The 24,296-nt window shown below is 38.5% G+C and overlaps 1 protein-coding gene across 10 annotated transcripts in view; it reads right to left on the bottom strand.

The window, feature by feature from the left end:
- camk2g2 (calcium/calmodulin-dependent protein kinase (CaM kinase) II gamma 2) overlaps nucleotides 1-24,296 on the bottom strand; it is a 79,477-nt gene that overhangs the window by 18,073 nt on the left and 37,108 nt on the right. For all 10 annotated transcript variants that reach the window (XM_042432565.1, XM_042432569.1, XM_042432570.1 and 7 more), the window contains exons 4-13: nucleotides 20,480-20,534; nucleotides 19,347-19,412; nucleotides 16,190-16,262; nucleotides 11,022-11,124; nucleotides 10,330-10,413; nucleotides 10,137-10,231; nucleotides 8,384-8,506; nucleotides 7,143-7,226; nucleotides 7,003-7,045; nucleotides 2,103-2,143 (exon numbers count right to left, since the gene is read on the bottom strand). In XM_042432565.1, coding sequence (XP_042288499.1) covers nucleotides 2,103-2,143; nucleotides 7,003-7,045; nucleotides 7,143-7,226; nucleotides 8,384-8,506; nucleotides 10,137-10,231; nucleotides 10,330-10,413; nucleotides 11,022-11,124; nucleotides 16,190-16,262; nucleotides 19,347-19,412; nucleotides 20,480-20,534 — 767 coding nt within the window. The remainder of the gene's footprint in view (nucleotides 1-2,102; nucleotides 2,144-7,002; nucleotides 7,046-7,142; nucleotides 7,227-8,383; nucleotides 8,507-10,136; nucleotides 10,232-10,329; nucleotides 10,414-11,021; nucleotides 11,125-16,189; nucleotides 16,263-19,346; nucleotides 19,413-20,479; nucleotides 20,535-24,296) is intronic.

Here is a 24,296-nt window from a genome sequence, read left to right as displayed (position 1 = left end):
TCAGTGCTGTTGAAATAACTGGGGCACAGTGTTCGATGAACACTTATTTAGAAAAAAAAAAAAGCAGATAATTCATTTCCTTTGCACAAATTTCCCCAAATCCAAGGATTCAAACTGCCTGCTTTTCTGTACATCACAAGATCTGTCTGAGTTGATCTTGTTTCCCTGCAGCCACAAAAAGGATGTTTACTAGGCTTGAAATGTTCAGAACAGTGTGTTTGTTTACTAACTGAAACAGTTTATTACGGCCGAGTATCAGACCTCAGTACTTCTTCTGGTACTGGCTGAATCATCAAATGTCAGGTCATATTTTTACTCTTTGCTATTTATTCTTTCTTTCATAATATTGCTAATTTTAGACAATTTTAACTAGGAGAAGTTCGTGTACAGATGTTTGAGTTTAGAGAATATGTAACATTTGAGAGGTGTGGTTTCTTTCGCTAAATGAAAAAAGGGTTTTGTAGAAAATAAAAAAACATGTTGATATTTCTGAAAGTAACGTATCTAAATGGTATCATGTATTATACCAGATATCCAGCCCTACTGTTTGTTTTTTTTAGCAAGTGACAAAGAGTATAAGTATCATTTTTATTGTAAAATGCATTCAAATGCAAATTCCTAAAGAAATGCTTAAAATATCACACACTTTTACTGAATTATTTTACACACATCAGTGCTGATATCCTCAGTCTGTCATGCCTGAACTGTCTCTAATTCAACAGTGGTGATTATCTGCAGGTGACCAAGACAGCTGTTATATTTACAGGAAGAAGGGGAGAAAAAAAAAGAGGTCACTCAAATGAAAAATAATGAGGGTACAATAAATATGTAAAAAGTTGAGACAGGGAAAATGATTGTGTATTGATGTTTTAGGGTGATTCAAATGCCCCTCGCTCAGCTGATGGTCAGGGATGTTGGCAGGTAAGTCAAAATGTCTGATCTTATCCATACGCAGACGGGTCAGAGAGTGGAAGAAGATAACTGGAAGAGGTTGAGTGTGTGTGTGTGTGTGTGTGTGTGTGTGATCTGTCAGGAGCTGAAATGGTTTTGGTGGCGCTCATGGCTGAAGGGGATGCAGGGATGTTGGATGAAGTTTGGAAATCCAACAGAAATCGGACAAGACGACAACTGTCATAGACGACGCCTCAAGCATCTCTGCCCCAAAGCAAAAAAATAAATAAAAATAAAACAGACGAAGGGGAGGGGAGGCCGGAGGCTTATAAAGGGAGACAAAGAATGAAAAATGAACGAAAACGACAGAGCCGATCTCACCATCAAACAAACACTCGAGCTGGACTTCCTTTTCTGACAGACAGCAATGGAGAGGAGGAGGAAAAAAAAAAAAATAAGGGGTCATCGGGAAACAAGGAACTAATCAAAATAGTAAAAAAGTGAAGCTGCCAAATTGATCCCAGAAAGAGAGAAAAACAAAACAGCTGCACAAGCTTACACAGGAACAAAGATGACACAAGGGGATGCTAAAAAAAAGGAAAGTCTTGAAAGATTTAAATCATTGGTCGTGCAGTTTATTTGTAGAATGTATTGGGGGTTATTTTGTTATTGTTTTAGTTACTGTATGTAATGGGGATTTTGTTTTGGCCCTTGTTGATCATGGCGCTTCACTGCATGCATTGACGCTGACCGTCGATCAAAACAAAATGAGCACCAGGACATGAAGGTTGCTCGAATCGCTGTGAATCAGAGAACAAGCTGGTGGTAAATAAAACAAACAGCATCTAAATTATGTCCCTTATGTTTACATCTTCAAATAGAAAATGTGTATTAATCTGCGCCCCACCTTTAACTTCTAGCACATAAACATGTTCAAGTGAGTATTTAATCTTTACAATCCTTTTACCCTGAGGCACCAAATATCTTATCACTTTTAATAGACCTTAACAAATTAACAATTAACAAAGGAGCACCAAAGCACAAAGGTAATCCAACTTAAAGGACATTCTGCTTTTCCAACTGTTATATTGAAGAAACATGATATTAGAGAGTAGTTAGGGTGACAGACCAAAAGGGAGACAACAGAAGGAAGTAAGTCAGACAGAAACAGTAGAGTCAATAAAACCCTCATGGGGGGTCAGAAAACTTACCTTCACACCATCCGACTTTTTGTTTAGTAAGGTCTTGCATGCTGAAAAAAAAAAGAAATTATGGTAAGAAGTGGACACAGTTTGGGAAGTAATTGTGACATAAACTGATCAGTGGTTGAGATCAACCAGTCAGCAAGAGAAGCTCCAATAATAGTTTGTCAAGTCTGAAGTGTACATCTGATTTCATTAATATTTGTAAGAGAGGAACTGTTGTTGTATAAGAGACAATCCCACCCAAAATGCTGTGAATGAAGTATTCTTACTCTACCACACTAGGGATAATCAGGCCATGATTAAATGTTTAAAAGGAAATTTGACATTAATAGCACAGAAATAGCAAACTGAAAATGAAAAGTGAAATTTTAAATCCATTGCAGGAAATGGAAAAGTGATAATTAAATTATAACTTTTTTTTTTTGATTAAAGTTTAAATAACTTTGCACAGTCTTGGAGGAGGTATTTGCTCCGTCTCCATTACAATTTTCATTTAAATATATATTCACTGATATTGTTACAGCCCCAACTCCCCAAAGTGTTTTGTATGGAGGCCCATTTCTGCCAGGAAAAAAAAAAAAAAGATGAAAAGTTAGACATGACAAAAATAAAAATACTCGTGGTAAGTACTACAGTAAGTCAAAATTTAGAGTTAGTGTGTTAGTGTGTGAGATACTGAACTTTTCATCTATTTTTTTTTCCTGAAACGGAAAAGAACCGCCCTGATTTAAAAAATAATAAAGAACCAGGTAATGACTCTTTAAGCTTCTATTCTATTTTTCCATTTTTCACTGCAATTTTTTTTCGTGTTTATTATGGATTTTTTCATTTTTAATTGGATCAAATATCAAATTTCCTTTTCCAGTTACATTTTATTTGATCCATTTATTCATTCATATACTGTATATCCCTAGTTGTAAAGCAACATATAAGTCAACCATTTCTATTTTTAATGTTCTGTTTGATGTTAATGTTTTGGGTAACATCATCCTCCATACTATCAACATTTTTTGGAGCAGCTGAAAGAACATTAAAAGAAGGTAAAACATTCAGTCTGTTTTCCCCCAAACACTAACATTTAGTGTCAAAAAGCACACAACACGGTTCACCAGTGTTACAGACGCAGCCTGTTTCAGTGTTCAGTGTGATCTACAGAAAATCATCATCCTTCCTGACGGCCACAACGGAGCAAATATGAATGGTGAGAAAAAAAATAAATGAATGAATATCTGAATCAGATACTCTTGATCTAAGAATTTGTTGTTTTTATTCACAAAAGAGTCACAAAAGAAAATATAAGTTGTTTTAAGGGAAAGATAACATTGCTGGAAAGACTTCCAAAAAGTGGCCTTTAGAAAAAAACAAACAGTTGGTTAGCCGACATTGACTACACTGACATAACGTCATGTGCATGCATCTGAAAAAACAACCACACAGCTACAGTTTAACCTGATTTACATAGAAATGACACAAAACACACAACAAACAGGAAATTAAATAAATGTCAATATGCATGCACACACATACACACACACACACACACACACAAAACATAGACTAAAAATAAACATACACACACACACACACATATATTCATACTGTTCAAACACTCAAATTTGGGTTAAAGTCATGTTTCAATGATCCTCCCTTACCTTCCATTTTAAAGGGAGGAATGAGGGCAATGAAGAAGGTGAGAAAACAGTAATGCATTTAATATCTGCATCTTAACATCTGAACAGTGACCAAAATTGAAAACTTGAAATTGAAAAACTTGAATTGAAACTCTTTTAATCATTTTCAAAAAAGGGGTGGTGGGATTCATGCGATGACGGTGGCTTATCAACATGTCCAGCATGCAGCATCCACTTCAAAGTCTTTATCTCAAAAAAAAGTGCCAAAGAGAGTGCAACAGTCCAACAGTTACTAAACTTGACTTTTAAAGTTTCAGGACATCATCTCTGCAAATTCAAAACCAAAATTCACACTTTATGTAACAATCGTACTCAATGAGTGAAGAAATTCAAGCATAAAGACAAACACATTATCAGCAACCTATTGGTGTAGCATCCACTTGTCAATAAAACCGTGATTTTGGCCTTTAAGCAAGCAGCTCGTCCTGTCGCGTGAATGTAAATCACCATTAAAGGGTCAGTATGCTTCAAACCAATCAGTTGGTACGACTTGTTGATCAAGCACATCTGTTGTAACAGGGTCTGTATAGTGTTTGATTTTAGAAAGTTTAGAGCTAGTGTACAAAACTCTTGTTGAGAGTGTTTTAACTTTTCATCTTTACAGCTGGTACAGACACTTAAATTGTACATCTAAGAATAAGCTTCCCAGCTTTATCCTAATGGCCAGCAGAATGGTTTGCAAACCCTAAACTTTTTACAGTAAGGACGTGGAGGACAGCGAGGATAACTATTCAGTCAGTTTGAGCCTTTGAGCTCCGGGAGGCGCCATAGAGTGTCTCTGGAAACTAAAAATGTAATTTAAGAAGTCCTTCATCCCAAGTGTCATCAGTATTCTTAACTCTGCAAAGTGACTGATGAGATTTAAGACATGAACTGTTTTTAATGTGTAATGTGACCTTGTCTCTATGTTTGTTACACTGACTGCTTCACTATGTCTTTCTTGCAAGAATCATGTGTAGTGCCGAAGACAATTTTCCACCCTGGTGGACAATAAAGATGTATTCTCTTCTCTTCTCTTCTCTTCTTCTCTTCTACTTGCCATGTATCCACTTCATGAAAGATATGCCTGAGGTATGTTGTCATGGTATAGTATGTCCCCTTTATTAAATTGCTACTTTTGTGAAGTATTTAAATGCTATTAAAAAGTGTAACAATTGGATGTTATGCATTTTACAGTGCTAAATGGTTCAATTTATGTGAAATAGAAAGCTAGCTAGCCATTTTGTAAAAATAACTTGTTGAACTGATATGGTGTGATGGATTTGAGCCGACTGCGGCGAGCTAACCGCATGACTAAACAGTACATATATTCTGCTCCAGACAATAAACGGCAGCACAAAAATAGAGGCAGGCCTCCTGTCCATCATTTCTCCACCCTACACACACACGCTTTTAGACAGTGGGATGTGAGTGTGCTTTTTGAATTGTCGGTTTCTGGAAGTTAGATGTCAGAAACGTGTGAAAGGAACATGTTTCATGTGACACAAACTTAGTTTGAAGCATACTGACGCCTTGAGGTTTCTTGTGGTTTTGTCTATTCACACAAAAACAACGCAGCAGGCAGGAGAGGGGAGGAGACAAAGAGAAATAGTTTACAGAAGACATTCTGCATTCTGTTTATCCAGCTTCCCATGCAGGTCGGCATACTGTTCTGTACGCTCATACACATGCTTGGCTGGCTGTTAGTGCCAGAGCCATGCAGAGGGAAGGTTGCAGCGAGCACAGGCAGGCATCGACTGGGCATCGGCCAAGTACTATAGATACAAAGTGATTCAGAGGAGGCAAAACTGAGTGTTACGGAGGATGGATGTTAGTGTGTCTATGTGTATTGCAAATTAAAGAGTTAACATGGTTATGCTGCAGAGGAAGAGATATGCAGCATGCACCAGTTGTGTTAATGCAAAGATGTGTAAGCAGAGCTTGGCCAGGTAGCAGCTGCAGTAGTTGGAAGGAGGTCAGAGGGTCATGCTGAGTGTCAGTTAAATGGCTGTTTTGTTCGACACAGGAAATTAAATAGCCAGTCCTGGAGAGGAGCTCTGCTCATCAGAGCATCAAGACACGTAGTAGTACTGAAAGGTCCAGAGCTGAGCTTCGTTTGTGGTTTCTATTTACATGTTTGTGTGTTCGAGGGTGTGTAAGATGCCCCAGTGCAATAACGACCATTCAAAAGTGGTCCATCAGTGTGCAGGCAGCAGGCAGCAGGTGGAGGGGTTCAAGCAGCCCAGGCTACATGCCAATAGCCTGAGTTAAAAGTTGGCAGTGCCCAACTCAACTCCCCCTCTAGCAGACGTACCTTCCTGTGCCATTGCGGCCGTGCTGGTGGTAGCGGCAGGGCTCGTATGCTGCCGTCCCACTATTGGACAGAGAGGGATTCAATGCGGAGGCACAGGTGGGACAAGAGCCTCACAGAAGCCTGACAGCCTTTTACTTTCTGGATTTCTTGAAGTTTAATAAACTCCAGAGTTTTAGAATGACAAAACATGTTTCCAGAAGGTGTTTGGATCATCCAATGAGCTGCTCAACATTTGTGACATTTTAACTTTAACAAACTCCTTTTTTATTAGAATGAAGGCAAACAGGAAATCCTCTTCACCAAAAAAATACCTGTGCATGATAAACATGCCTATAGTTATGTAATAAAGCAATTCAGAGGTCTGGGCCGTCTGCTTTCCTCAGTCTAGATCAATCTTGACCGGAGAGCGGTTGGCTATAATCCACAGAAGCTGCTTTACTTACATGAAAGCATATCAACACTGAGCCAGTAGCATTAATGCATTAGCTTGCTAGGCCATCGTCCAGCCCGCAAATTGGGTGTTCAATCAAGAGTGTACTGTGTCTCGGTGATCAATCTGCTTACTAGGAGGAAATCCGAGCCAAACCCCTGAAGTGCGAATTCAAAACTGCAGACAAAGCTGACGAGTAAATGTGAACAAGGATAAAGATGTGCGGTTAAGGGAATCAAATTCAGGCCAATAAAAAGATTGATCGCAGACAAGAAGTATAGCAGCGATGTGTATCATTCAGCATCGTTGAGATATCTAATCAGGAAATAAATACTACACATATGATTAGATTATGATTATAATGACAAATGGGTTTTTTTTAATCCTGATCATATTTATTCAAATATTTCTACATCATTGGGCCCTATTGAAATATATGGGGCAGATCATTGCTGCCAAAGCAGTAAATATCACTGCCAAAGTCATGCTCACCTGAAAAGTTCCTGGACACCAGCATTGTTGTGAGGATAGCCCCCTAAAGAGACGTAAAAATCAACATTATAGTGATTTTAGTAACACAGACAGTGTGTGTGTGTATGTGTGTGTGTGTGTGTGACTATGTCCACACTTACTTTAAGTTTCCTCCTGGCGTTGAACTTGCGCAGGCATTCCACAGTCTCTTGACGGTGCATCATGGAGGCCACAGTGGAGCGTTGCTACATGTAGAGGAGTGGAAACAACATATTAATATACGTTGCTTCAGGGTAACAGTTAACCATGTTGATGCGGAGGGAACGACACTGAGATAACATACAACAAGGTGCCCTGAAATACAAAAATAACGGACAAAGTGAGCACAATGAACACAACCAAACTAAACAACTAAATCCAGTCCTGCACTTTAATACCACGCTAATGTAGCTAGTTTCACGTGAAAAAAATCTTATCACAATGAATTTCAACCATGCCAGATGCCTGTGGTGGAAAAACACTCAACTCAACTCAGAGATAGATTCGTTCACATTACTTTCAATAAACATCACAGAGATTTAAGATGGATTGAACCTAACTGGAGTCCACAGAGTTCACAAGACGTTACAGTATCATGCACTAAATAGTGACTTTCAGCTGGAGCTAGACATTGTTTGAGGAATAGCATTTGGATTTGTTAAAGAAGGTGTAGTAAAATGAGTTGGGAAACATTAAGATACAATTATGAAGTCACTATTTTAACTTCGGCTCACAGGTCAGTTAACGCTAAACACCTGAGTAGGGACAGTACTGGTGTCAGATGCATGGATTTCCATATTTTGCCATGTTTGTATGTGAGACTAGTGCTCAGAGGGTGGAAATCGACTTCATGTCATAACTGATTAGCCTGTATATTGTTTAGGCCCTTCAATACGGCGCACGTTGTTACATGGCAACATTACAGCAGGACTTCAATATTAAGACCATTTATGACAAGTAAAAAGAGTATCAGTTTTTAAAACTGACATCCTTTTTGTTTTGTTTTGTTTTTTTTACAGTTTTTTGTTATGTTCAATATTTGTCCCGTTATAAGGTTTTAATGGACACCTGCCTGTAAGCCAGTCAGAACGACTTTCTGAGAGCTCAATTTAACTGAGAGCTTTGAATGTGTTTTATTCTACAGAAATATAAATTTTGCTCAAGTATATAATGTAGGTCTTTGTGTCCAGCAGTCCACAGTTTTAAAACTAGGCTACTGGATGTGACGGAGATGCCAAAAAAAATGCTTAATCATAAGGAAGGTAGTGCAAAAAATGTGACAAATTGTTTTTGAAGCTGGTGACAACACCTACACCAGTATTTTACATGCTGGAAAAGATTGATTTTGATGAGTGTCACTTACGCAGACCCAGGGATGCTTGAGGGCCTGGTCGGCGGTGATCCTTTTGGCAGGGTTAATCGTTAACATCTGATTGATCAGATTCTTGGCCTCGGGGGTCACTGTGTCCCACTCTGGAGATGGAAACTGAAAGAGGGAGATTGTGAGGAAGAAATGTTAAGAATATATATCACTCTTATTATGATTTCATTTAACACGGAACATCTAACACTGAAGAAGCTCAGTGATTTTCAAACCGCTTCAGTAGTAACAGGTGGAGTTTCTCTCACTTTAGTCATCCATCCATCCGTTCGTCCATCCAAGTAGCATGAAAATATGTTTACTACTAAATATCAAAGCAAGTTTTCAAGAGACATTTGAAGTAAACGTCTCTTGAAAACTTGTGTCAGTTGTCAATTACTAACAAGATGAAAAAAAGAGACTCAAGGTATCTGGCATGACAGTGATGATATTCAAGAAGTGCACATTATTACAAGTGCTTGTCACCATCACTTCATATCAATGCTCATATTATGCACATTCATTAGATGTGGCTGCTTCCAATTATGGAAATTAATACGGGTAATAAATTCCTATCTCCCAGAGGAATATGACAAGATCTGATAAATAAGCCTATTGCTCTCATATTGTATCATTTTTTCTTCTACAGTGAAGATGGAAATTATGCAATATCAAGTAGCAAGCAATTAAAAACTGAAATTTAATTTCAGAATTTAATTTCAGCTCACTGTTTGTTATTTGACTTAAAATGAGCTTTCGGCAAAGGTGTCCTGCAGGGCTCATCTCGAGGTGCTGTGTTTGTTTTTCACATCCATGTAAATAATATTTCAAAACAGGAAACAAAAATTTGTATAGTTTAATGAAAGCAGACACTCTCTCGTCCACAAGGATCCACATACTGAAAAGTTGCACACTAAGCCCGGGATGAATAGTGTTCATTAAAGCCGCATTAATCAGTATTTCTATATTAACAACGGTGTCACTTATAGTGATGAACCCACAGACATTTATCACCTGACTTCAGAGCTTTATAGCATCTTTCAGCTCATTGTTTTCGCTTTACAGCTCGTAACTTTACTGTTTTGATTCAGTCTCACAGCTCTCATCAGCACTGTTTTCAGCCGCAGCACGAAAACAGCTTTCAGCGAAAAAAGCTTAGATGGATCAACTGGATGCGATCCTCCCAGCACCAAATGTCAGGCAAAGTTAGCAACTAGCTTGTGAACATAATGAAGCATTTAACAACTAGAGATCCAAACAAAGCTAAAAGGGGAGTGAATATTGGACTAACATTTGCCAGATGGTCAAAAACACAATTCCACATTAATGCTAATGTTGCTCTTTGTCTGCTAGACGTCTAAATAAGCAACTGTCTGCTAACAAGCTCACCAAACCAACTTTATAAGAGCTAAAGAGCTCCGCTTGTGTTCACAGACCTAGAATTACAGTACATTAAATATATATATATATATATTTCACATGAGATTCAACATCTAACATGGCTCTATAGGTTTAGGGACTGAAGTTTGATACATGCTCCTCCTGCCACGACTCCAACACTGCACACACAAGGCAAAGACTGTTGGTCATGTGGATGTCACAGAGAAGTGTGAACGATAACAAATGCTGGCTATAACGATTAAGATTTATTCAACATCATCATCATGTTATGTCAACTGTTTCTAGGAAAACTGTATTGCACTGCTGCACACAAAAACACACATGCACGTGTAGAATACATGAGAGAGGTACTCACATCGTATGCACCGGCCTTGATTTGTTGATACAGTTTATGTTGGTCCTCGTCCCAGAAGGGAGGGTAGCCCACCAACAAGATGTACAGGATCACTCCTGAAACATACACACACACACACACACATAACATCTATATAAATACATTGGATAAACAAACTTACAAACATGTAAAAGGTGAAGTCTGACTAACTGACCACATGCCCATATGTCCACAGGCTTGCCGTACGGGTCCTTTCTCAACACCTCTGGGGACAGATAACCAGGAGTTCCTGCGAAACCTGTGAAATCACAAACAGACTGGAGTGAAATTATGATAAAACAATATTGATATACACCATTGTGACATGATTCAAGCCTATAGGTTTATAAGCCTCTCTGACCTTTATACCAATTTACAAAAAGTTCAACTGTTATTCAGTTTCTGTGTTTTAGACAAATTAGCACAATGACATTATCTCCACATTTCTCCTTCGCTTTACCAACCTTGTCTTCTTCTTGTTCTGCTCCTTTTCCAATTATTTTCACAAGACACACAAACTCACTACTATCTTATTTTTTGCTGTGTTGAATATAAAACTATATTCACAATAATACCATAATATAACTTCAAAAATGCAACAATTTTTATTTACCGACAGTTCTTTTAAAACAGTGTGACCTACATTTATTTCCCACCGAGAAACTTTGATTATTTACTACTTTCTAAAAATGCTCTTATGTACTTTTCTCTTATACAATAACAAAAATGTAGCATATGATAATTTACTGAAACACAAACTATCTCTACTGATTTAATACGGTCTCATTTTCTAAAGCAGTGCTGCTGGTTTTTCTTGCTGCTGAATGCAGAGTGAAAACAGAGAATAAAGGATGTGTTTTCTCTTACCAAACCATGCCTGTTGGTCCCCCTGCACTTCAATCGCCAGGCCGAAGTCTGCGAGCTTCACTGCTGCTCCCTTCATCTTACTGGCCAGGAGCAGGTTCTCTGGCTGTAGCACACACACACACACACACACACACAGATAAATTAATTAATTATGAAATATGTTCACTAGAGCTGCAACTAGTGACTGTCTCCAATATGTATTCATTTGTTTTCTGATGATTTATAAATGTGTAACATGTCAAAAATAAGACATCTCATAACATGTTACAAGAGATAAACGTGATGTCTCATGTAATATTTCATATTTTGTCTGACCAACACTCAAAAAAAAACAACCATTTCCAATGAAATGAAGAAAAACACTCAAACCTTCATGTTAGAAAAGATACATCAAATGTCTGTGTTTCCACTTTCAGACATAAAAAAATCAAAATCAGCTGTTATTTAAGACAAAAAATGTCAAATTTATCCTCAAACAGACTCTATAAAGTTTTGTATAGCACAAGCTCAATCATAGAATTGTTATGAGCGACAAGAAAACAACATTTAATTAAGGGCAAAAGTGATGAGCATGTACCCTCAGTCAGGAAATGTCCTATATGTCTGCATGACTGGATGAGCTGCAGGAGCATGATGACATCTACAGTAGTAATGAGGCATGATTTGGTCAAGCAGGCGACAAAGGCATCCCCCAAAGGAAAGACCATTGCAGGATTTAACAGCATTTTGACACTGTCCTCCTGTTCATACAGTCATGCAAAAAAAAGTCAGCGCTTGGCAGAGATAAAGATGTATTATTCTAGCTGTCGTTCTTGCTTTCCTTATTTGTGTCTCTTAGCTTTGTAGTTCCTCTCACATAATGAAGAGAAGAGAGGAAGAAACATGTCAGGTCAAGTGTAATCTGATGTGAGGTCAGTTGCTGATTATAACTGCACAGCTGTTTTAGCTTTACTGGTTTTAGGTCTTTAATTTTTCATAATATAAAGTTGACCTGTTGTTTGTTTGTTTTTTTCTTTGCCTGGTGGTTCAGTGGTTAGCATTGTTGCTTCATAATAAAAAGATCTGAAGTCCAACAGCCAGCTTTAACCTTTCTCGGTCAAATTGCATGTTTTCATTCATGTCACCCCTAAACCCAAAGACCATAACCCTCTTTAAACTTAAAAAAAAACGTCTCATGTATGATCAGTTTAATAATAAAGGACTCCATATGCTGTATGAGGAACGGGACGAGACTCTGTGGGCTAGACACAGTGTTTTCTACAATGTGATTGTTGGCAGCTCTGTCTTTTTATCAGCTCTGTTTTTATAATTTCGGATTTCTCCCTGTCGTCACTTTTAGCATGAATTCACCCAAGTAAATTTACAGAACTGCTGAATAAACCCTTACATGCTGTTTTGGCCCGTTTTTACATTTGAGAGCTGTAAAAACACCTTTAACACCATTCTTTTAGCCTGAAACTTTATGAGAATATGCAAAAATGGAAATATTTCCAATCCATTGAAATCGTGATGGCTGTTATGTTCTCCTGTTTCAGGTAACACAGGACCATAATATAGAGTGATTGTGAATGTTTTTTTCTCCATAAACAAATAGTGTAAAACCTAAAGGCTACAATGTCTCTGCTCTCTGAAGGCTTCATTAAGGTTTAATCACCCATTTATTAATGACTGATGAGGTATCATGAAAGATAGATTTGTGGTTCAGAAGTGTGGTACAGAGGCTAATTATGAAGGGTCAGACTATGAACATTATGTGAGGGTTAAGGAAAGTGCCTTGAGTGTACATTACTGCACGTTAATGTTGGTGTAAATGCACAAAGAACACGTTGATGAGACCACATCTCCTGTAACCAGAGATAATATCTCTTAACACATAAGCTGAGTGTGTGCAGAGTCTTCTTTCAGTTTGTCTCTCTCTTAGATGCGGTCGCCAGATTAACAGCACGACGGTTAAAGCTAGTGATGTTACGCTCGGAGCAGACTACTCAACACAGTATTGACCTTTTAAAGCAAAAGTATCACAGCAAGATTTTACGATTTCTTGCTTCACCACAAAAAAAAAACAAAAAAAAAACACCCCAAACAAGGCCTTGCTAGGTCACACTCGTATCAGAGAGTTGTCACAATGGCAAGTGATAGAAATCACATAAACTGCAGTTTTAATATGTTATTGTTCAGGTTACAATTTATGGGACTGTTGCGACTCAAGACAGCTAACGTAGCCAGTTATCATCTCTGTAAATACTTACTTTACTACTTTACATTACTTTTCGAATGAAAATAAACTTTTTGTGCTCCTTGTCATAACCTGATTTTGAATGTATACATTTTACACATCATGCAAAAACTAAATAGATTTTCTTTAACAATGTGGTGGCCCTATGTTCTAGTGTGTGTGTGTGTGTGTGTGCGTGTGTGTGTGCGTGTGTGTGTGTGTATTGAGGGCAAAAGTCTTTGCAGTCGTTAGCTGTCCTCAAGGCCTCCTTGGACAGCCGGACGGATATCTGACACTTGTACCAACTGTCTTTGTGCTGCAAAATTGTTCCTTTTCATCTGTCAGTCTCTCTCTCGCTCTCTCTCTCTCTCTCTCTCTAGTTATCTATCCTTCCATCCCTCCCTCCTTCCACCATTTTGCTCCTCTATCAGGCAGAGCTGAAACAATGGCAAAGAGAGAGAGAGAAAAGGGGGAACCGCACGGGGACAGAGAGCTGGAGTGAAGGCAACAGACGAACACAGACAGATAGAGATAGATAGATGGGAGGTGGCATAATGAGTCCCTACGCTGGCGCTGCAGCAGCCGGGTGACCTCACCCCACAGTTACCATGGCAACCCAGTCTGCCACCAGCCAACAGCTCTCAACTCTTTCTCTCCAATTCTTCTTTTCCCCTTCAGCGAGTGGCCCTCCCAAGATGACAGGGAGGCAAAAATATGATGTGTATGTGTGTGTGTGTGTGTGTGTGTGTGTGTGAGGTCACACCTCTCCACGACACACTTTTGTTGGGAATATTAGTATTTTTATGTGTCCAATACAGATGTTGCCTCTGGCAGCTTCATCCCCTGGAGTTACTTGGAAAAAATAAAATAAAAGCAGATGTTGTTGCCTTCTTTTTAGTTGTCTAGTGAGGAAACTGACTACCAAGAATCTTTCTGAAAGAAACTAACATCTTAAAGCAGAATTACTTGATTGTTTGGTTGTTTGGTTAGGAGGTAAAGCGGGTCGTCCACTAACCGCACGGCTCTTCCTGTCCAAATGTTGAAGTCTCCTTGAGCAAGACACTGAAACCAAAGTCGCTCCAAACCCCAAGTTCCTCCACCATCGGTGTGTGAGTGTGTGTGAATGAGAGGCAAAAATTGTAAAGCGCTTTGTCCATTAGGGTAGGAAGGCGTGATATAAGTGCAGTCCGTTTAGCACAATGTTTTTGGCCACTAAACACAACGCTGACATAATATCACCTGTAAAGTTGTGGTGGTGTGTCTAGACATCTGACAAATTCAGGTCCAATATCTTCTCGCCTTTTAGGTCTGCGTTTGTCTTCACCAACTCCTCAGGGAAATAAATATCCGGCTCTTCAGCTGCTAAATGCTTCACTACAGTATGTTCACCGGTTAGTTGTCTGTCTGCTGTTTGGTGCTGGGCAGGTAATGTACAGTGTGTTTATCACAGCTTTTTCACAGATAAACTACTGCTTCTGGAGATGAGGTTGATGAGAGTAGTGAGAGTGAACCAAAAAGGTGAAGTTGCAGGACGCTGAAAGACGCTGATAATTCTCTGCAGGTTCATTACTACAAACAGCTTTCACATTACACAAAGTCAAGTGATCCGTTCTTAATATAAAAACATTGATTAGTGCAGCTTTAGTAGCTTCAAGGTTGGAAAAATCATCTTATTCCACACTGTCTGACATAGAGCTGCAACCATTAGTTGATTTATCGATTAGTCAAATCGACAGAAAATTTATTCTCAACTATTTTGATAATCGTTTTTAGTCATTTATTAAGAAAAAAAAGGTCCAAATCTCTGATTCCAGCTTCTCAAATGTGAATATTTTCTCGTTTGATGTTTGGTGTCTTTGAAAACTCTGATCCTCACCAAGATTTAAAATAAACTTCTGTGGGTTTAAACACTGATTGGCTGAGTTTGTAATGGCTGCCACACCAGCCGGTCGATGAGGATTAAAATGTTAACTGCGAATACATTGATTAGTGGTTCATTATAACATTTAAGAGAGACATGTTTGCAGTAATGATGCAGCACAGAGAGAACGCTGTACATTAACTACTACATGTAATTTATTTATATCCTTCGCCCTCATCATCTATCATCGTTATCTTCATTCTAATACTCTTCACTTTAAAAGTTCATTTGATACTAAGACACATACTGTATGCAAGCTAGAAATCAATGTAAAGCAACACAAGTCAATTTAAGCAACTCTCACACAAAGACAGACTGTTAATTTTCCAATTATGTTTGTCTACTTTCACTACATTAATGCTTTAATGTTGCTCTGTCACATTAAAGTAGATGATTTCGTCAACTATTAAAGTTCTGGACTCTGAACTCGGCAATAAAAAAAAAAAAAAAAAATGGCACAATTATCCAGGCGTTCAAATTTCAGCTCACTTTGCTGTCTTCATTTACCACATTATTAACATTTAATGACACAGCTGATGAGGTCACAGTGGTGTTGGTTTTCTGCTAGGGGTGAACGATTCTGCTGCAAGGGAAATCGTCACTGGCCGTCATCTCACCCACCGACCCGCTATTAATAGCAGCTAGTCTGCTTTCGTCACTCCGCGGCAGTGCAGGAGGGAGGGAGGGAAGGGGGAAAAGAGGGAGGGGGAAAGAGAGTAGAAAGGAGAGGAAAATGGGGGGTTAGATGAAAAAAGGGGAGGGGGGCTGCAAGCGTAGACGGAGATGGGAATAGAGAAATAAGGGGTGAAGGGAAGCAGGTGAAGAGAGGGAGCGATGACGCTCAGCCTTTAAGTTGTTCTTAACGTCACTGCATGACGTCTGCGTGGAGTGCATGCATGTGTGTGCAGACCTGTTGTGAATCGCCACACATCCCTTTCATCTTCATTCACAACACAGACCAAAATAGATTTCCGCACAACTAGTATGTTTGATAGTACAGACGTTCAACCGCTGGCGCACGATATATCTCACCTTAAGGTCCCTGTGCACGATGTCATGCTGGTGGATGTGACTGACGCTCTCCAGGATCTGATTGATGCAGTGGCTGTAGGAGACAGAGAAGGATGAGAAACAGAGGACACATCTGTCAATCCACAACAGCTCCATGACAATGGAGTGAAGACTGACATGTGCTTGAAGAGAAACCATTTTAAAAATATGAAAAACAAAAAAATCTAACTCAACACAATGTCCTTTGAATCAATCTTTTTTTTTAATTCATATGACATGAAAGGTGAAGCAAATGAGAGACTTTCTGAAATCCAATCAAATCAATACAAGTCAACTTAATGCTTAATTGTGACCAACAAGGTCAAACCTGAGAGGAATAATAAACTGGAAATGACGAGAGACATGCTGATACAAGCCGAGGTCAAAAGGGAAAGACAGAACAAAAAAAGCTAAAGATGCCAAATCAACAGTGTGACTGTGCAAGAAAGGAGAAAATAAAAGATCAATTGAAGTTTCCACCCTGCACACTGGTCAATAACAGCCAGCTCATCAATAGACCACAAAATGATAAACAATTTAAAGATTAGCTACCACATATATAACCAAATGAATGTGGAGATCCGGAGTCTTGACCTCAACCCTAACGAACACCTTTGGGATAAATTGGAAAGCTGACTTCGACATTAGTGCTTGACCTCACTAATGCTCTTGTGGCTGAATGGGAGCGAATCCCTGCAACTGGGGACCCATTTCACCAAAACTGCACCTTGAGATCGATTCCTCTCAGTCTTTTTTTTCACGTTTCACTAATCAAAATAACGGCCATCCTTGCAACCCTTTAGAGAGCCCAGTAGGACTGACAAATTACAGGTATTTGGTGAAGCTGTTTTCTGTCGCTCTGCATCCAAACTGAAGAGTTTTCCACCTCTGAATTTGAGGGCAGCTGTTAAACTTAATTGATTATAAACACTACTGCTCGATATTACAGGATTACAATTAAGATGATGACAGTGTTTTTTATAAACTCTTTATTATTTTGCTTCCTTCCTCTTTTTAAATGAATGTATATTATTTTAACTGTTTAAATTGTCTGCATTTTTCTTCTTTTTTAAAATTTGTTAAGCACTTTGAGCTGCATTTCGTGTATGAGAGGTGCTAAATAAGGTTGATCATTATCATTATTATTTATGAAATGTAACACTGCCAGAATTTGTAAAACATATGTAAGCAGCGCTCTCAAATCGCTTTTGTGAAACGAGTCCCTGGTTTTAAAAACTTGTGAAGAGACTTCCCAGAGGAGAGGAGGTTGTTATAGCAACCTATTGATGCCGATGGTTTTGGAATGACATAGAACTGCAATGATTAGTCAATTAATTGATTAGTCATCAGTTTTGAGTCGTTTTCTAAAGAAAAAATGTCCAAATTCTCTGATTCCAGCTTCTCATATGTGAATATTTTCTTCTTTTCTTCTTCTTCAGTCTTCTACGATGGTAAACTAAATATCTTTGGGTTGTGAACTGTTGTTTGGGACAAAAGACGACATTTAAGGGCGTCACCTTGGGCTTTAGGAAACAGCAATAATAATTTTTCACCATTTTTGAACATTTTATAGATAATGATTGCTAGTCGCAGCCCTGGAACGCTGTTTAAAAATGTCCACATACTTTTGGCCATGTAGTGTGTGTGTCATTGTATTTGTGGTAATAGTTATTTGTGGATCCAACATGGCTGACACAGACAGCAGGATAGATGGTGTATGTGGGAGAAAAGTTGGGTGCATTTTAGTGGATGAATGTGTGGAAGCGAGAGGAGGAAGCAGTGTGTGTGTGTGTGTGTGTGTGTGATGCTTGGAGGGGAGGAAGGGGGGAGGGGGCTGGTGGTATCTTATATAAATTTGTCCCTAGCATCTGTACTTTTGCTGGTCTGATGCGCAGTTAACATTACTATTATTTCTTTTAAATTAAATTGAGCTTGACATTAGTAGAGGTAACGTCAGGGTCAGCAGCAGGAGGGTGTGCAGACACAGATTTTGGGAGAGTAGCGTCTTCTCTCTAACACAGAATCAAAAGAATAGCTCCCGACATTGTGTCTAAATTAGGCTAAATCTGGACTCCACATTTTATTCTGCATATCCTCTCTTCACCTCCTCAAACTACAGACACACGCACTAATTTCAGTATTTCACTACCCCTGTTTTTATCTTCCTACTCCGCGTTTTTACAGCTAATATGGTTCCCATCAGATTACCTTTCTACTGCCCTTATTCGCTTTTTTTTATATTTTACATCTTATCACAGTCTCTCTCTTACCCCCTGTCTCCAACACTTTTCACCTAGTATCTCTCCTGCCTTTCCTTCATTTTTGTCTGGCTCAAACTGGAGTCTTGGTCGTGCAGAACACTATCAGAAAATAACTAATCCCAAATGTATGCGTTCATGCACAGCTGGGTTCATTTTTCACTTGTGATTATCACCAAGATAACATATATTGCAGGAAATGTGACAAATAACTGTCCCATATAATCTGGTGTAATCACCACTATGAAACTGTAGCTTTGCAGATTAATTTTATAGCTGTTATTTATATATATTAAATGTTTCCATTCTTCGTCATGGTTAACCACAAGTTGTGTTTTCGGTTGATTTTACTGTAAAATGACTTTCTGAAAAACAACTCAAGGAGGAATAACTGTCACAATTTCCCAAAGCCCTTAAGGGTGACGTCTTCCAGTGTGTTGTTTTGTTCAACCAACAGTTCAAAACACAAAAAGCAAAAAGTGCGAACAACTGAAATGCTAGAACTAATGACTTTTTTACGTTTTTGCAAGAAAAAATTACCTAACAATTAATCAATTATCAATACTTGCAGATCAATTTTCTGTCTATCTAATACTTGTTCAATGGATTAACTGTTTCAGCTGTAATGTAACACATGACAAGATGGCAAAAATCTACTAGAGCATCGCTTCAGGTTTAGCCTGAATGATCCAGACAGGTGATGTGCAGCAATGGAAACGCTGACGATGACGGACCCAAAATAAAGTTTCAAGAATAAGGGACGGCTTTATGTATTCATGAAATGAAATTTACAGAGCCCTGAGTCACATGCTCAAAGAAAAAGTATATACTGTGTGGTGAGAACAACTTGTGTTCACATGTCGCATGATGTCATACTGTACCTGGCGTCTGCCTCGCTGTAATACTCTCTAGCAACAATGTCCTCAAACAGCTCTCCTCCAGTGACACTGCAGATAGAAACACAAAGAAGAGATTTTGTTATTTAACTTTTCTGCTTTTTATGCAAATGAGGAAAATAAGTGCTTCAGACGGTATCACAACAACACCTTTCAATGGCATTTCTAGACACAAACTTGGCTATTTTGATCTGCTGTTGTGTCTTAATTTATAATAGATGATAAAGGCTTGAAGTTAGTGGTGACATGTCCTCGTAGATCCAACATAAAGCCTTTACAAGACTGCTTTTCATGTCTTGTTAGTTTATCTGTAGCTCTGTAAGACAAGGCTGTGGACTAGAGCCTTTATGCAGCAATATTTAATTAAGTAACTAATTATGTGCTGAATTCCTCTAAACACAATGTGATCCTGTTGAATGCAAGCAGGTAGAGTAAATCAAAGTGAAGCAAAGTGATAAACTGCAATTAATTATAAGAAACATCATTTAAAATGTAATTTAGCTGCAAAACATGAATCAGACAAGTGTTTTGCATGTTTGCTATGTAAAATATGATATTTAACATGTGCTATTTAATGCATGTTTTTCTTAAAAGGGCCTAACAAAGCCATGAAAATATACACCAAATACACACATGGCACAAATTGATATATTTTGTGAACTACAATGCAAAAGGCTGAAGAGAAGTCCAGATTCTGTCTCATATTTCATTAAAGTATGAAAAGTGCAACTCGCCCCACTCAGCTGTTCTCATTATTTTTTTATAATTTGTGCAGCAAAGACATTGATAACAGGAGTAAAATGTGCATAACGTGAAAAATTGGCCACCAAATAATTCCAGTCACACAAAACTCTCACTACTGAACATAGTTTGTGCATTTACTAGTTAAAAAAGGTTTCATTTAAGAGTAGACTGACTTTTTTCCGTCACGGCAGCTCAGTGGAAAAACTGATATACTGAAGTGAAAGGTGACAGTCATGGAAAATAAAAAAAAGGGCAAACAATTTGCTCGCTGTTTAGGTGAAGCAATTCACCCTGGAGCAATACTCTAACCTTTACAACCTGTGAACTGTGCGTGTGTGTGCTTGTGTGTGTGTGTGTTAACGTGATGTACTTACAGGTCAAAGACAAGGTAATGGAAGCCTTCCTCTGAGATACTGTCATGGAGTCGTACTGTCGTGAAGGAGGAAAAGGACAGAGAAAAGAGATTTTAAGATGCAGGACAAGACGTATGTTCATGTGTTTAGATAAGTAAGAGACTTTAGCAGGAAAGCTAATGTGGATTGTTGTTCATAGTCAACAAAGTCCAAAAAATGCAGTTTAATTTCACACACCCACACAGGAAACCCACGCTGTTATTAAGGTACACACTAACACACAATCATACACAAGGTGAAGTGATACACAGTCATACAGGGATACAAGGTTTTAAGCTGCACAGTTTTTCCCCCGCCGATCTGAAATAATCTACTCTGAGCCTGACAGGAGGTCTCTAAAGCCTGGGTGCCACCTGGCCGGTTGGCAACAAGGAATCAGCTTTTTTGGATGGCGAAATTGACAGAATTGTTGCCATATTTTAATCATTTATACTTGATGTGATACTGGTAATTTCCTTTCTGGTATTCTCTCTGTTTAAGAAACACAAAAACAAAAGGAGAAAACATCATTCAACACAGAGGGGCGAAAGTGTTTTTTAATTTTTCCTCACACAGGAAGGAGTGTTTGCCAAACAGGACGACGCTGGTCTAAATTAGTGTCCCTGTGTCAACTGGGCAGCCATCAGTGTTGAGCCCTGCGCTGTGTTGACTATAAACATCATCACATAATTTATGAGCATATAAATAAAAAAAAACACTCAAAGGAAAACGCACTGATTTACTGCACAGTAGGTTGTTATTTCTCTGTGACCGTTTATTACTCTTTCATCAATGGACCATAAGTCTGTGTCAAGGTGGTTGGAGGTGCTTGAGTTCTTGAATTAGGTCTGAAAATGTGGTATTTTAGCCTCTTTCTTCTTCCTTCAGACTACTTACATTGAGATAAAAGAAAACTTGACAAGCTCTCCCCTTGAGAATGGGATAAGGAAATAGCAACGGAGGGAGGAAGAGAAAAGCAGAGCAGGAGGATGAAGAGGCAGGAATCAGGTGGGACGAAGAAGAAAGAGGCTGATGAAACCATACCTATTATACTGTTATCATGCTCTGGCTCTGTGTGTGTGTGTGTGTGTGTGTCTCTGTGTGTATAGCTAGCACTGGACTGCATACTATGATAAGACACTTGGCAGTTCTGCCACAATGGTACTTTGCCATTTCCTTCCTTTTCCAAAGAGACCACCATCTATTGTCTGGGTTTTACACACACGCACACACACACACACACACACAATTTCAATAGTAAAAGATATGATACAGTATGATGACAGTCAAGTGTTATATACTTCATTATAATTCAAAATATTTAGTAAATGCAGTTGCGATTCAATGAAAGTGGGATTTTGCATCTTACAAAAAGAAAAATAGACACAACCTGAAAGGAATCAGAAAGATCCTTTTGCTTTTTGATCATAATCATCTATATGGTTCACCGGCATTATGTATGTGCACCAGGGCTGCAACAAATGATTATTTTCATCAATTAATCTGGTGATTATTTTCTCAATTAATTGATTAGTCCTATTAGTCCTTAGGTCTATAAAATATCACCCAAAACCCAAGTTGACTTCCTCAAATATCTTCTTTTGTCTCAACCAACATTCCACAACCCAAAGATATTCAGTTTGCTATCAAAGAAGACTAAATAAATACTTATCATTTTTTCTTAAAAAATGACCCAACGATTCATCGATTATCAAAATATTTGGCGACTAATCATTGCAGCTCTAACGTGCATGTCGTCTGAATTTGTTGACTGACTCTAACTGATCAGTTTTACTTCTGAACAGGGAACGCAACAACAAAACACTATAGTTCAACAAGGTGGCGTGGTTTAACAAAGTGCAGTGTTTGGAGCTCTTTCACTCTCCTGCACTAGAAACACTTGCAGTGATGTCACCGGTTACATCGATTCAAGTCTGAGGGTTCAGTGTTTACAGGCTTATGGGGGGCTGGGCAATTGTAGAGTGATCCCCAAGACCTGAAGACAGACTTTGATGTTTAAACATCAACGTGGGGGGAGCACGATGTGAATATCCTTTCCTCTTTCTTTATATTGTTTAAATTTATGTTTTATATCTGCACATATTTCACATTGTTCAGTATGATTTGAGTTGGAGGGCGTAAGCTACGTCCTTAAGTGCTAATAAGTACACATATTCTTTAAACCAGTAACATAATATGTATGTTCCAGTTCATTATGATTCTCATGTTGTTTTCCATGTTTTCAAGTAAACATGGAGAAAAGAACAAAACAGAAACCCATGTTGACTCTATGAGACAGGATATCAACCGTGTTCTCCGATGTCAAACTTTGTTGACCCAACAATTAACCCAAAACTCCCCGAAGCTACTTCTACCTTTGCTACTTAGGGAAGACAGTAATTTCTCTCACGGGTGTTAAAGGTTGCTTGAAAACAGTTGTGTTGTTTGAACAGACGACCAAAGCTGTTTTTCCGGTGAGGACAGTCTCACTCTTTCCAAGGTTGCTGAATGTGAGGATCATCAGGTTTGCAGTCAAACTCTAAAATATGCAGCAGAGTGCTGATACGGTATTTTCACTCTTCAACATAAAGGTCAAATGAAGACACAATTCTCAGGAAAAGTACTTCTGTCTGCTCTCTGCTGACTAAACTAATACAAATATTGAGAAGGATATCAGGTGACCGTTAATAATCCACTTTCACACAAACACACAGTGTTCAGAGTGTTGATCATATTAGTGCGAGCAGCTGACCGTGCAGGTGCTGGTGTGCAGAGTCGCTTCACCTCTTTGGCTGCTGGCCAGTTGCACCATGCAAATGTCCCACACCATGACATGCCAGGTAACTGGCTGATTTGCCTATCATCAGAGGTTCAGAGATATTATTAAACTGAACAAGACTGGGATGAAAGCTAACTTTAAAAAAAAAAGAAGTAGTCATTGGATTTAAAATGAAACAGTGACTATGAGGTTTCAGCTTTAAAATTGAGGGTTGTCACATCCGTATTGGGTAAACAGTGCAGGTCTCGTAGACCTCTTTAAAGCACCTCAATATTAGAAAACTACAGCAGGACAATGAAAGTTTTTTATGGCCACACAGCGTTGACGTGATGGCCAAGTTGGTCACCTGACCTCAATCCAACAGTGTTTCACTTGATAAAGACCAGACTAAAAGACTACAAAGGACTTGAATGCAAATATGTGACAATGTTAATTTTTCTATTTGTTAATGGTCCACTATACATGGTAGTACTCTAGAGCTGAAACAATTAGTCAATAATTAATCGATAATAAACTCAACATCTTTGAGTTTTCGACTGTTGGTTCAGACAAAACAAGTCATCTGAATATGTTAACTTGGGCTTTATTTTATACACTGAACAATCAAGTGATTATTGACGAAACTAATTGCCAGATATTGAAAATAATAGTTTGCTGCAGCCTTACAGTGCTCCTGTGATGGAATAATACTACATTGCCCTCAGTTTTCTGTGTGAAATTTGATAAAACACTAATATCCACAACATAAACTAAAACAATGAAAGTCTTAAAACCAGATTTTAAGACCAGAACCACAAGATGGAGGATGAAGAACCTGTCACTGTTGATACTTCAGTGCTGCAAATTTCTAACAAATCTGCAATAAATCAAATTCTGTAGACCCAGATGATCTGGAGTAAACCTGCCTTTTTTCCACATGGTGTTCATCTGATGTGGAAACTTGACAGTTCAACTTCATAGTATTGGTTTGATTTCTTTAGTGCAGAGCCAAAATAATAAAAATGAGAATAAAGTCTTAAT

The sequence above is a fragment of the Thunnus maccoyii genome, chromosome 14 (genome assembly GCF_910596095.1).
Source record: "Thunnus maccoyii chromosome 14, fThuMac1.1, whole genome shotgun sequence".
Taxonomy (NCBI): domain Eukaryota; kingdom Metazoa; phylum Chordata; class Actinopteri; order Scombriformes; family Scombridae; genus Thunnus; species Thunnus maccoyii.
The sequence above is the reverse complement of the archived record's forward strand: the minus strand, read 5'-3'. Positions and strand labels throughout refer to the sequence as shown.